Genomic DNA, 14,344 nt, shown 5'->3' on the forward strand with positions numbered 1-14,344 from the left:
CCAAGGTCTCTTTCCCCGGATGCCTTAAATTGGACATTTCTATAGACTTGTTTTGATTGGGACATTTTCTCGGCCTTAGAACTGTAAATTAGCAACTCATTAAATTCCCCTTTTTATTTTTATTTTTTTACATGGGCAGGCACTGGGAATCGAACCCGGGTCCTCGGGCGTGGCAGGCAAGCACTCTTACCTGTTGAGCCACCGTGGCCCGCCCTCCCATTTTTAAAAGCCCCCCCCCCAAAAAAGGGAAAAGGCACTATAGATTTAGATCACACATGAATAAGCACCTTCTATGCCTATATCCTAAGTTTTGAAGCATACAGTTATAAAAGCTTTTTCTTCATCAAAAAGAATTTTCAAGCTTTTAGAAATACCGTAAGATCTCTCCAAATACAAACTTTCAAATATTTAGAATATTTTTTGTTTTAAAATATATTAGGGTTTTTGATATATTTTGATACATTTTGTCTTCTAAATAATTTTCTCCAGTTTTTGAAATGTATTATCATGCCAATAGCCTGGAAAAGCCCCATTTTCAATAACCAGATATTGTTTTTTTGAAAATAATTTTTGAATCAGATATTTGGAAGTAATTTCTAATGCTAAAGATGCAAACAATACACCATGCAATGTGTTTATCTCAAATGCTCACACTCTCTCTTTAAACAACTATTTAACAGCTTCACTTTTTTCAAAGTTGCTCATCACTACTCTGCCTGCCCCTACCAGCTGCTGATGATATGTCACCATGTTGTCAGACAGGAACTCCTAGTCTGTCATCCCAGTTGCACCCACATGCACACTTCTGACCTCTGCCTATTACCGTGGACATGTCCCTGCTCCTGGCCATAGCCAGTTCCTCCCCTTGTGTTCTGGGCACCTTCTTGCCTCCTTAGCTATCTTTTTCTCCACCATGCTCTCCTCTATTGCATAATCTTCAGGACTGAGCGTTTGATTCCTCGGCTACAGGCAGACGCCTGCTGCTCTGTTGCCAGCACTCTTTGGAAGTCACCTTGGCTGAAGATGTTGCCCCTTGGACGCAAGCATATTAAGGTCGGGCTCATTGGCCTCAAATGAAGGCAGCTTTGAGGGCCACCCCAGCCATAGAATTCTCAGTGGGACTGGTGGCCTGCACCACAGACCAGCTTCTCCTGCCGCCCAATGCTGCTTCCTTCCTTCCAAGGATCTCAAGGGTGTTCACTCAGAAATATCCTGCACATCCTGCACAACCTCAGCGTGTTTCCCAACGAACCCAACCTGTGACATCTATCCAAGTCAGCACCCCCTCTACATCTTCACCTGGTTTTAATTTTCTGCATAGCTTTTAAAATCAGTATTTCTGTTTATTTCTTATTGTCTGTTTCCTCTTACTAGAATGTTAGTTCCAAAAGAGCCAGGAACTTGTCTTGTTCATCTTTGTATCTCCAGAGTCCAGACCAGTGCCTGGTACTTAGTAGACACTCCATGTTCATCTGCCAAGGGAATGAATGAAGGGATCTCTCTGAACCTTCATCAACTGTCCTCCACTATCTTTCTTACAGGGTTGTATAAGGATTAAAGAGAACGTGCAGTGTTTACATCAGGCTTGGTACAAAGTAAACACTTTCTGAGGTAACACAAAGATTGTCAGCACTTTTAACCTTAAACACTCCTTCAAAAAACAGTATGAAAACTGAAGAAAATGACAAAAACCAAGGAGATTTTTAAAACCTGATAAAATCTGGCAAACCATGGACTTACTGTGTGTGTACAAAAGGAGGACTGAAAGTAAGGAGGTTAAAAGTTGTGGGACATGATGAATCCCACAGTGATTCGATCAGTGAGTGGAAAGTATTTGCAAAGTCCCCTTTGGGGAATGGTGCGAATGGGGAGAAATTCAACTTCCCCAAGTTGAATTCTTGATATTCTCACAAGCAGTGTGGACAACCAAACTATAGGCTGAGCCCCCAGTCTTGGGGTTTGTTCATATGAAACTTAACCCCACAAAGGATAGGTCAAGTCTACTTAAAATTTAGGCCTAAGAGTCACCCCCAAGAGAGCCTCTTTTGTGACTCAGATATGCCCTCTCTCTCCAGCCAACACAGCATGCAAACTCACCACCCTCCCCCCATCTACGTGGGACATGACTCCTAGGGGTGTGGATCTTCCTGGTAACGTGGGACAGAAATCCTAGAATGAGCTGAGACTCAGCATCGAGGGACTGAGAAAAACCCTAGAATGAGCTGAGACTCAGCATCAAGGGATTAAGAAAACCTTCTCGACCAAAAGGGGGAAGAGTGAAATGAGACAAAGCGTCAATGGCTGAGAGATTCCAAACAGAGACGAGAGGTTATCCTGGAGGTTATTCTTACACATTAAGTAGATATCACCTTGTTATTCAAGATGTAATGGAGAGGCTGGAGGGAAGTGCCTGAAAATGTAGAGCTGTGTTCCAGTAGCCATGTTTCTTGAAGATGATTGTATAATGATACAGCTTTCACAATGTGACTGTGTGATTGTGAAAACCTTGTGTCTGATGCTCCTTTCATCTACCTTGTCAACAGACAAGTAGAACATATGGAATAAAAATAAATAATAGGGGGAACAAATGTTAAAATAAATTTAGTTTGAAATGCTAGTGATCAATGAAAGCGAGGGGTAAGGGGTATGGCATGTATAATTTTTTTTTTTCTGTTATCGTCTTACTTTTCTGTTGTCTTTTTATTTCTTTTTCTGAACTGATGCAAATGTTCTAAGAAATGATGAATATGCAATTATGTGATGATATGGAGAATTACTGATTATATATGTAGAACAGAGTATGTTAATGTTTTTGTTTGTTGTTAATTTTTTAAATTAATAAATAAATTAAAACAAAACAAAACAAAAAAAAAATTGTAGGACAAAGAAAGGGACTGAGAATATTGAGGATATGCCCCCTACAGGGACTACCTATATACTGGTGGCAGAACAAAGTTGTGAAGGTGGGAATAACTCATACCTCCTGGGGCAAAATATTCTGGATTAGGGCTATGAGGGAGTCTAGAATACAAGACGCAACACTGCAGCTTTACTTACAGGAGATGGGATTTCTGGCTTGGACACTGGTACGTCAAAGGCAGAAGTAGTTTTTGAAACATCTTCTTTCTTATCTGTAGCTGCTTCTGTGGACAGACATTCCAAATAATCTGGTGGAGGGATGACAACACTACTTTTTTCAGATAAATTCATCGTGCTGATGCTTCTTACTGGTACAGGGCTAAAAACAAAAAAATTACAGTATACAATTTAGATAAGAGCCTGCCACAGGAATCCCAAGTATCCTAAATATCTTATGGCCAAGATTACAACAGATTATTCATCAAAAAGGAAGAGGGCATTACAACGGACACCCCACCCCCCACAATTCATAACATTGTAATGTTTTTACTGGTTATAAATATATATTCAAAAGAAATCCTTTAAAAGTCTTGACAAAAGGAGAAGATAAGTAGTTTAATTAGGGGCTGGCTCCTGAATAATTTAGTCTAATGTGTTCAACAAAAAAATGAAGACTATAGCAAAAGCCTTAGCAAACTTGAGCATTTAAGATTTTTAAAGCAAGATAAGAATTTTATCTTAAAAATGTTACTTAATTTTATTTCTTGACACAATGGCATTCTAGCTATTCTGCTGTTTTGGTAGAGATGAAGATACAGAGATGGATTCAAGAGACATTTAGGAAATATAATGGATAGGAACTGGGAGGTGTCAAGTATGGGGTCCAAGTGTTTGGCTTGGGCTATGGGAGGGTGTATGAAGGTACTCTCCGAGCAGGGAACACTGAAGATGAGGCAGTTTAGGGCAAAGATGTAGAGTTCAGTTTGGACATGTCATTCTGAGGGCCCACAGGATATCTAATGACAACTAACTAATACATATACAAATATTTATGTCTTGGCCCAGGAAAGAGATATTCCTGGGTTCTAGTCTTGGCCGTCACTTCTAGCACTGTGTTCTTAAAGAAATTAAACTTTTTTTGTGCCTCTGTTTCCTCCCTTCAAAAATGTGACCTCTTTATATGGCTGTTGAATAAGGTAAAAAAATGATAGGCCAGAAAGCATTTCAGAAAGAATATTCAATAGTTTAAAGACTACCACGCTAAGAAAGATAAAGGTTGAATATATGCATGTTGGACTTAGGCAGTGATAGGTGGTGGCTGACACTGAGAGTGGTTTCAGAGGCTGACAGAGGGTAGGATGGTGATGGGAGGTAAAGAACAGGTGGTATGGGTCATGTCTCTTCACAGAACATAGTTAATAAAGCCTTGGGGACAACAGAAAAAAATGTGGAGTAGCAATCTCTATACAACTATTCCATAAGACCTGAGGTTTCATCATTGGTTAGCTACATTATCTAGATTATAATTTTGAAGACATTTGAGTCAAGTGAGTTTCCTGTTGTTGGGAAAAAGAGGTCACACTTAAGTACTACCTTGGTGTGGGCACAGTCACTGTTTCCTTTGCATTTTCATCCAGCGGCTTTGTATATGATGATGGGAACCAACCCCTCCTATAGGTGAAAAGCAAGAAGAAAAGTCTTTTAGTGGTATTAGCAGCAGGCATGACTCAGTGACAGCTCAGGTGCAGATTGGTCCATTTTCACCATAAAGGTCCATATGGGGACTGAGTGAAATTAAGACTTTTTTAGTTGGGCCTTGTTTCAGAGGTGACTTTCATATGATCTAACAATTCATGCACCAGATTTATCTATATATGCATTTAAATACAGAATTTAGTCAGGGACAGAATAACTCCAGTTAACTAAACTACAATGAACCATAACTATAATTCAACTATAAATCTAACTGTGGCTAGAATGCACACTTGTTCACAAAGACAATTTTCTGCTTCAAAGGCAGAGTTTGCCTCTTTGAAAGGATACATCACCCTGAACCATCAGCTTGGGGTGAGTCTCAACCAACCCCCACATAAAGACTCACCCTTTGGTGTCATCATGTTCTCCATAAAGCCAGCCGTCTTTCTCCTCAGGGATAAGCAATGTGATGACCTCTCCCTGTGCGAAGCTAAGTAAGGTCTTGTTAGTGCCAGCAGTGTGTGGAAAAATGGTTTTTACTTTCTGTTTTTTCATCATGTTTAGGCCAGTGGCAACAGAAACTGATCGCTGTAAACTAGAATCCTCTGAGGTATCTGTTTGAAAAATGAACACAGCATTAATGGCACTCAAAAAATGATAATCAATAGACAAGTTCAAAAGAGCAAACCCCAGAAGACTCCCATTCCATCCCATTTCTACTGAAACTCGATTGCATTGTTGTCTACACATTTATCACTGCCTAGATTGGACAGGGAGGGCAAGGAACAGAGACTGAACCATGGTCTAAGATCTTTCAAAGCCCACAGAGAAGAAACCCCATGGCTAAAGGCTTTTTTCTAGACAGTGAGGATACACCAGTATACTCTAGCTCTGTCTGCAATCTGATTGTAATCACAGCTCTCTCTTTAGAGAGGCAGACTGCTCCAATGCCAAGTAGTCTGAAGATTTTCCTTTCTCAGCTTGAAAAAAACAGTAGCTTGCAGCAACAATGCAAATACAACTGTCAATGCCCAATACCACAAAGAAAAGAAAGAATCGGAACTGCAGACATTCTTACACACTGGATGTCAACTTCTAATCCAAGAGCACAGTAAGATGTGGTAACATTGATGAGTCACCTCTACAGAGCTCTCCTCACCAAGTGTCAGGCAATGATCTTGATGCTTTCCAATCCCCCACTCACCTAAGCATCCCAGCAACCTCCTCAGAGGGCACTATTATGATCCATATTGACAGATTGGGAAAACAAGCCCTACAGAGTTTAGTGATTCACCCAAGATCACACAGCCAGCAAGCAGCAATGTGAGGGTTCAATGCAGGTAGCTTGGTTCCACGGCCTACTCATAAGCACTGTGCTGAATGTTTTATATCACAATTCATACACAGGTTATTTTTACTGCTCAAAAAAAAAAAAGAATGGAGACTCTTCTTTTTAAATATTTTTCTCATTTAAATTCTGCTAACCTACTAATGCATCTAGCATATTTACTTCAAAACAATGCAAGATTTTGTTATCCTTGCAAATTCTTAATAATTACAATATTAAACTTCACTATCTTTTTAACATGCCAATCTTTAGTTACCCTGGTAGTGCTGAATCCACAAGAATTTTAATTTAGCTTTTATCAACAAGAATCAAAGAGTCACTTGAATGACTAGGCGGCACACAGCATTATAATCGCCCCTCCCAAAAAAGAGGGAGGTCAGACATCACCACACCAGTGTTGGGGGTTCTGGGTGCCAAAGACTATGTAGGAAGAGCGAAGCTTAAAGCAGCAGGCTTAAATGTCTACAAAAGGTAACTGGTCCTGATTTGTTGAAATATAATCTAAGAGAATTAAGAAATTTAAGTAGTTACAACTCATTAGGTTTCCAGAAAGCATGTGATACTCCATTAGAGATGATGAAACACAATGATTATGAATTAAACTAAGTAAGCCCATTGGTGAGATCAATAACCATCATTTCGTCATGTGAGCATTTATAGTTTATTGAAAAGGAAATGTTACACTTGCCACCAAGTATAGAACACAATGTGTAAGGCTATGTGCACTGTATCTCATTTACTTTAAAAAATAACACCTTTTCAAAAGTATGTTTATTCTACATCAATCAGTACATAGAAACAGTATGTGTCAAAGAAACATCTTATGGTCTTATAATAAATCTAGACCTATTTGGAGGTGTAAGCTCCTCAAACCTAATGTTGAATGTATGCTACCGCATACATTTAACTCTACACTTCATGACCCATTTATCCAAAATACGTCCAATGTTTATTTTAAATAATTAAATAAAGAAATTTTAAAAGAAATAAACCAAATGGCTTACCTGTTAAATTATTTATCCTTTCTGAATTCTGTGCAACTGTTGCTGGGTTATTAAACATATCAATCAAAGGACTGGTATATGCTCTAGCTGAAGGAGCTGGGGGCATCTTTGGCGAACAGTTAGAAAGGGTATCATAATCGTCCCCAGACTGTGAAAAAGTATTAGTGCAATATTAGCATAATAAGAAGTAGAATCATACAAAGTCTTGGGATTGTTTGTATCACATTTCAAATTCTATCCTGTTCCCAAAGTTCTATAAGTTGTAGGGTAATGATCCATTTTGAATCATTTCAAGAGTACTGCATACTTTTTTTCCCACTTTTATGTCTTTAAAAAAAAAAAAGGTCCAACTCATTCTTTTTAATAACTACATAATATAATATAGAGTGGGTATTTTACAATTCACAAACCAGTCGTTGCTAGCGTTTTTTGTTGTCAATTGGCCAATAGATTTCATTGTGCACTACTGAAAAACACTGATGCTTTTATTTCTGTAGAAAAGATCCCTCAAAGTAGAATTGCTCAAGGGAGGTGTGCATTTTAATTTTTAATAGAGCTTGCCACGTGATTTTGCAAAAAGTTGGTGCGATTCACATTCCCACTAGTAATGTATAAAAGTACCTATTTCTCCAGACTCTCCCCAACTTTTGTTGTCTGTCTTGAGTGAGTATTTCATTGTTACTCTGACTTATATTTCCCAAACACAAGAGAGGGTGAAGCTACTTGCATTCTTCCTCGATGAATTGCCTATTTACATCCTTCATATGGTTTTTATGGTTATTTTTAATTTGCATTGTATCAATTATAGAAGATCTTCATACATTAAGGACATTGTTCTTTGTCACGTACACTGTATTTTAATTTAGTAAATGAGGCATGCCAGGCATTATTCTAAGCATATGGGCACATCAGCGATGAAAACAGACAGAGCTCCCGGCCAGGGAGCTGGCTTCTTAATGTCCTGTCTTGCTTAGTTAGTAAATTCTTCATTTTGAAATATTTTCAACCTTACAGTACAGTCAAAAAAAATAATACAAACTCCATACACAGAATTCCAATATACCCCTATCCACCAGACACTAAGACCCGCCAATTTTAATAATTTGCCACATCTTTCTATCTATCCACCTATTTACCAATCCATTTTGTGAACACTTCAGTATAGGTTGCATACCTCATGCTCCCTGAATACTTAATACTGGTTTGTACATTTCCTAAAAACAAAGGATATTCACTAAAGTAACCGCCTTAAGTGCAGTTACCAAGTTCAGGAAATTTAATACTGATATAATACTTACAGATTTTATTTCAACTTTTCAAATGTCCTAATAGTGTTCTTCTGAGTCTTTTCTTTATGTATTGCATTTAACTGTCATTGCCTCTTTAGTTGCTTTTTAATTTTTAATTGTGAGAATATATATACAATGTAAATTTTCCCATCTCAAACACTCCCAAGTATACCATTCAGTGGGATTAATCATTAATAATTATGCAGTACTGTCAACATTACTTTTTTTTTCTATGCTGTACGGTGGGGTCATATTTCATTCTTTTTTCCATGTGAGTATCCCGTTACTGAAGCACCATTTGTTGAATTTTTGTTCGTTGGGGTTTTTTGTTTGTTTTTTGTGGAAGTGCATGGGCTGGGAATTGAACCCAGGTCTCCCACATGACAGGCGAAAATTCTACCACTGAACTACCCTCACACCCCTTTTTCCATTCCTTTTCAATCTCCCCAAACAGAAACAGAACCCCTACATCTATTTATGCAGTAATTTCCCATTCCCCTTGCCCCTGGCAACTTGTATTCTAACTTCTGCCTCTATGAGTCTGCATATTCTCCAATATTTTCGTTGTGGTTACCATGGAGCTTAAATGTAACATCCTAAATCTACGATAATCTCAATCGCTTTCGTACGGATTTAACTCCAATAGCATATACTATGTTCCTATACCTCTCTGTTCCCCACCACCCTCATGTAGTTCTTACAAATTACATGTTATACCCTATGAGTCCAAGATCACTGATTCCTCATTACATCTTATGCATCTGTCTTTCAGATCCTGTAGAAAGTAAGAAGTGGAATAGAAAGTTCTTACTCCAAACCAAAAGTACAATAGTTGTGGCATTTATACTTTATTCATGCCGTTACCCTCACTGGAGATCTTAATTTTTTCACGTGGCTTCAATGTATTGTCTAGTGTCCTCTCCTTTCAACCTGCAGAATACAGGATACAGAATTCTTGGTTGGCAATTTTTTTTTGCATTCAGCACTTTAAATACATCTTCCCATTGTCTGCTTGTTACCATGGTCTCCAATGGGAAATCAGCATTTAATCTTATTGAGGCTCCTATATGCGTGGCATATTGCTTCTCTCTTGCAATTCTCTTTTTATCTTTGGCATTGACGGTTTGATAATATACTGCAGTGTGGTATTTGGGTATATCTTGTTGAGCATCTTGGAAAAGTATATGTTCATGTCTTTTGTTAAATTTTCAGCCATTTCTTTGAATATTCTCCTCTGCCTCTTTCTTTCTTCTTCTGGGTATACTTCTTGGTATGCTTAATGATACCTCACAGGTTCTTCAGGCTCTGTTCACTTTTCTTTCTTCTGCTCCTCAGACTGAATGATTTTATCGTCTTACCTTCTCATTCTGATTCTTACTTCTGCCAGCTCCAAACTACTGTTGAATCCTTCTAAGGAGCCTTAAATTTTCGTTCTTATTGTCTTCAACTTTGTTTGGTTCCTTTTCACAATTACCATCTCTTCATGGATATTCTCTTTGTGTTCATGTGTTCATCATCATTTTCCTGACTTCCTTTACTTCTTTGTCCATGTTTTCCTTGAGTTCTGGAAGCATATTTAAGACCATTTTTTTAAAAAGTCTTTCTTTAGTATGTCCCAAGTATGCTTCTTTTCCTTGTTCTTTGCCTGGGCCATCATTTCCTGTTTCTTTATATATATATTTAGTAACCTTTTAATGAAACCTTGACATTTTGATATCATTTTTTTTTTACATGGGCAGGCACCAGGAATCGAACCTGGGACTCCAGCATGGTAGGCGAGAACTCTGACACTGAGCCACTGCGGCCTGCCTGATTTTGATATCTTAATGTGTTATCACTGTGATTTAGATGCTGAGGCTTCTGTTCCTTAAGCTTATATCCAGCCAGTGTTATAACAGAGCGTTCCTTGATGCCAGGAGTTAACAAAAAAAAAAAAAGAGAGAGAGAGAAAGAGAAAACCTACCATGCAAGTGCTTTCCTTCAGGGCTTATCCAAACACCCAAGTTTGGAAAATAACTGGTGGCCAAAGTGTAGGGGCCTCCTTGATCCTTTCCGTTCTTGCCTCTTGTCTTAGGCATGTGTGTGCGTGTGGCCCTAGGAATTCCCATATTTACAGGGATATGAATGTCCTCTCTTCCCTAGGAAAAATTTCTTTACTGCCCCAGGCACTGCACTGAATGTTCTACAGCCAGCAATTCCTTGGCCCAGGCAGCATGACTTGATGGTTCTCCCACAGCTTTCTGTAGGAGAGCTTGGTGAGGTACCTTCATTGCGGGGCAAGTCCTGGGATGGTGAGTCCCTCAGGCCACAACCAGACAGATGGGGCCAGACATACAAGCTCTGTTTTTGGGAGCTTTGAGAAAGATGTTTCTGTCAGTTATTCCTGGTCGTTCAAAGCTTCGGTGAGGAGATAGAGCCCTGAAATGTATCTAATAAATTTTCATGTCTATCAGTAGGGTTACCTACCTACTTTCTCTTAATTTTGGGAGAAAATTTTAGATATTTAATCGAGCTTTTATTAAGAATGGCTTGAAATTATCAAATTCCTTTTGGTACATACTGATAGAGTCAACTTTTTTCCTTCTTTAATGTGTTGATATGGTGAATTATATCAACAGATTTCCTAATGGCAAAAATCATTCTTGGAACAAATCCTATGTGAAAATGATGTACTAATTTTTTAACTCACTTTTGGTTCGATTTAATTTACTCATATTTAGGATTTTTAAAGTTCATGGATGAGACTGGTTTATAATTTTTTTCTTTCTCCAAAAACCACCATTTTTGTAATGTATGACAGTCCCTATTCTTTTTACTGTATATTAGAGTCTGTATTTTTAGCCTGGTCTCATTGTCACAGTTATCCATAGTGATGACTGGAAGAGACAAAACCTACTTCCAGAAGGCTTGTACCCTGCCTCTTCAGCCCAAATACACCGTTTGGCTGAGAGACAAAAGTTCTTGCTGCCTATTGTTTCAGACTAGTGCACAAGCAGAAGGCACTGACCAGCCTGGCTGGTGTGAATCAGTTCCCCAACCAATTACTTAAGAAATGCCCCAGGTTCCCTCTCACTTCTTGTATCTATTGGTTCTGAGCACCCTGCTTAGAAGGTTTCCATCTATTTTGATTCTCCCTTTACTAATCTTGCCTTCAGTGGTTCTGGGCCACTGAAGGCATCATCCTCATTTTCCCTTATTGTTTTAGATTTACCGTGTGGTTGTACAGCTGGCTTTTAATATCTTGGCTATCATTTCAAGGGGATCGATGGAGCAATAGGATAGACCCTCACTTCAAACTGCCTGCTGGATCCAAACCTCCACATGGTTGTGAAAAGCAATAGAACCCAAGTTAAAGAACAGCAAACTAAAATACTCAAATTTATTACTCTGAATACTTTGGTGACTATTTTTTCTAGAGTATCTCACATTGTAATGAATAGGATCAGAGTTTTGTTAATCCATTCTCTAGAAATCTCACTTCCTTCAACTGGGAATAAATTTCTAAAGTTGGAATCATCACAACTAAAAACATTACAATAAATATTCTAAAACAAAGATAATAATCCTAAACATGTATAAAACATTTGCACAGCTGATTCCATATCTGAAAGTAAGGGGATAAAGGTAAGAAAAGGTGGGTCTAGAAGAATTAAGGAAGATTTGTGATTCTCACTAACAAATAAGGACTTTGCCCTTGGCACAAAGTTGGCCGAAATCCTATTAGTAAACACATACCACTGAAATCCTGAATTGATAACCAGTTCCTACCATGCTGCTTCTTTCGATCATTGGAGAAGGCTGAGGTGTTCCATATGTTGGGGTGGAGACTGGGGTCTTTATTTCTTCTATCATATTCATGATTTTCTCTGGTACTTTGGTGGCATCACCACAGGTTTCCAGCCACTTAGGTAGTTTGGAATTAAGTAATTCTGCAGACTATAAATCCAAAAGAAACGAAAGTAAACACAAAAGTGCATTGTTTGAAGAATGTACACAAATTGTATCTGTAATATCACTGACAACGTATTACTGGCTCACCACCAGAAGTCTGGGAGCACTGAGTTAAATTTAGTAAGTAGTTTAAGTATCTAGGAGCATCTATTGCATCTCATTTGTTGAGAAGGATACAGGCATAGCTCTTGCTCTAAAGGAATTTACCCTCTCCTTTAGTGTGAACACTGAGTTTAAAACTAATACAAGGATTATAAGTACTTAAGAACAAGCTCAAAACTGAAAGAAGAGTTAAAGCAATCTGTATTAATTCCCAGTTTTCCCAGTGGTTCCAGATATGCCGATCATTGCTTTCTTCCTCCCACCTCTTCTAGAAGGCACATCTCTAACACAAACAATAAGACTAGGAGCAAATTTTTTGACCCCAGGGGAACCAGTTCATGGGCTAGAGAGGGAGTCAGAGTGTCTGTCTGACATGTTCAAGTAGGGGATAGAGGCAGAGTGTGGGAGGCTCTGGAGCCCAGTGGGGAGAGTGAGTGATCTAGGAGTGATTTTAAACTATGTATACATTAATAAATAAGCTAAATAAGCAGACTCTGACCACTTCATCTATATTCCTAGAAGTTTACATATTCAAGTTGGTCAAAATGATTTCCTTGTAATCTTCTCACTGGCAAAATAGGCAAACCGCTTTTTATTAGGGCTTATATGGAAGTTAGAGCATTTTAAAGGCATTTAAATTTGAAATAAAATTAATATAGTCAACATTATTTGCTACCACACCCACCTGTAAGTGATAAGAATGTATGTGATTTGCAAAACCACAGTGTTTGTCAACCAAAAAACAGAAGCGCCTTTTCTCTTCTAGCAGAGCTTCTTTGCAACCATCTGCAATAAATTTCTGAATTTCACTCTGGCGAGAAGTAACGGTGGCTATGAACTAGGAAAATAAATAACAATTATGCAAGTATGACCCAAGGAATCAAGTAGCTGCACAGCCTGACAGTCATCTTCTGCCATCCACACACTTGTTCATTTTGATAAGGGAGCAAATACTAAATGTGGATAAACATTAGACAAAACAAGTATATTGTAACCTAACTTGGGCAGATGCCATTATTCTCATCAAGATAATGACTTATCTACAGAGACAAATTGCCAAAGGCCTTATCCCTCCACTGGGCAATCTGACCAAAATATTACTCTATACTTCAGGGGTAGATCATGTTCTATTGGAAAGAACCAAGGGCTTTAGAAGCAAAGAATTCCAGGTTCAAACCCCAATTCCAAAATGCTGTCTATGACTTACCCTAAGTCTCTGTTTCTGTATCTGTAAATGGGGAAGGTTATCATGGAGACACCCTTCCTCTCTCTCAGTCAGATGCTACCCAAAGTTTCTAACAAGTCACTGACTAATTTATTCTTAACTTGAGAAAACTCTGAAATCTTCATTCTTACTAAATCAAATATGATAATTATTATTTTTTTGCATGGGTAGGCACTGGGAATGGATCCCGGGTCTCTGGCATGGTAGGCAAGAAATCTGCCTACTGAGCCACTGTGGCCCGCCCTATGATTACTTTTTAACCTCAACAGTAGCACACTGGTGGATAAAGTATAAGCTAACTGAGATAAGTATGCATCCCCTTAAGCTGTATAAAATAACAAAATACAATATTACTGAAAAGTTCACCTCAATTTCTTTATGTTCATATTTTAGTGCATTTCGTCCTCCTTGACTTTTCCTTCTGATCTTCTTCAACTCAGCTTGAGATTTCTCCAAAGATTCTAATTTATTCTTGTGTTCTATTTGGTATCTTTTTAGAGTTGCCTGTAAGTCAAATGTTATGCTTATTTTACTGCAGAACCATACAGACTGCCACACAGACCCTTTTGCTGGCTCTGCGTGGTTGGCTGTGGCCTTGTGTGTGTTCACTTCACACAACCCCATCCAACTGTGGCCCTGTGCACCCCATTTCACAGGGTCCCCACCCCCATCCCATGGACTTTAATGTTTGCAGCTTTGCCTGTTCTAAAGTTTCCTGTTTATAGAAAGGGCCCTTCAACCAGAGTGGCAAATCTCAGAGAACAAAAACCAAACCCTTCTTTTTTCTATTCCATCTTTCCTCAAAAATTCTTGGATGTTCAGTTATTGCTTTTATGAATAAATAATTTTAAATTGTGCATTCCTATTTTAC

The 14,344-nt window shown here is 38.4% G+C and overlaps 1 protein-coding gene and 1 non-coding gene across 3 annotated transcripts in view; both read right to left on the reverse strand.

The window, feature by feature from the left end:
• Nucleotides 1-14,344, reverse strand: part of BAIAP2L1 (BAR/IMD domain containing adaptor protein 2 like 1) — a 110,373-nt gene that overhangs the window by 11,561 nt on the left and 84,468 nt on the right. For both annotated transcript variants that reach the window (XR_013167797.1, XM_077140602.1), the window contains exons 6-12: nt 13,840-13,977; nt 12,934-13,086; nt 11,964-12,131; nt 6,907-7,054; nt 4,961-5,168; nt 4,453-4,530; nt 3,058-3,238 (exon numbers count right to left, since the gene is read on the reverse strand). Coding sequence is in view for 1 of the 2 variants with exons in the window: in XM_077140602.1 (XP_076996717.1) it covers nt 3,058-3,238; nt 4,453-4,530; nt 4,961-5,168; nt 6,907-7,054; nt 11,964-12,131; nt 12,934-13,086; nt 13,840-13,977 (1,074 nt within the window). In the remaining variant the exon portion in view is untranslated. The remainder of the gene's footprint in view (nt 1-3,057; nt 3,239-4,452; nt 4,531-4,960; nt 5,169-6,906; nt 7,055-11,963; nt 12,132-12,933; nt 13,087-13,839; nt 13,978-14,344) is intronic.
• Nucleotides 8,540-8,612, reverse strand: TRNAD-GUC (transfer RNA aspartic acid (anticodon GUC)). The gene has a single exon. It is a non-coding gene; the product is annotated as a tRNA-Asp (tRNA).

Source organism: Tamandua tetradactyla, chromosome 23 (genome assembly GCF_023851605.1).
Source record: "Tamandua tetradactyla isolate mTamTet1 chromosome 23, mTamTet1.pri, whole genome shotgun sequence".
Lineage (NCBI taxonomy): Eukaryota > Metazoa > Chordata > Mammalia > Pilosa > Myrmecophagidae > Tamandua > Tamandua tetradactyla.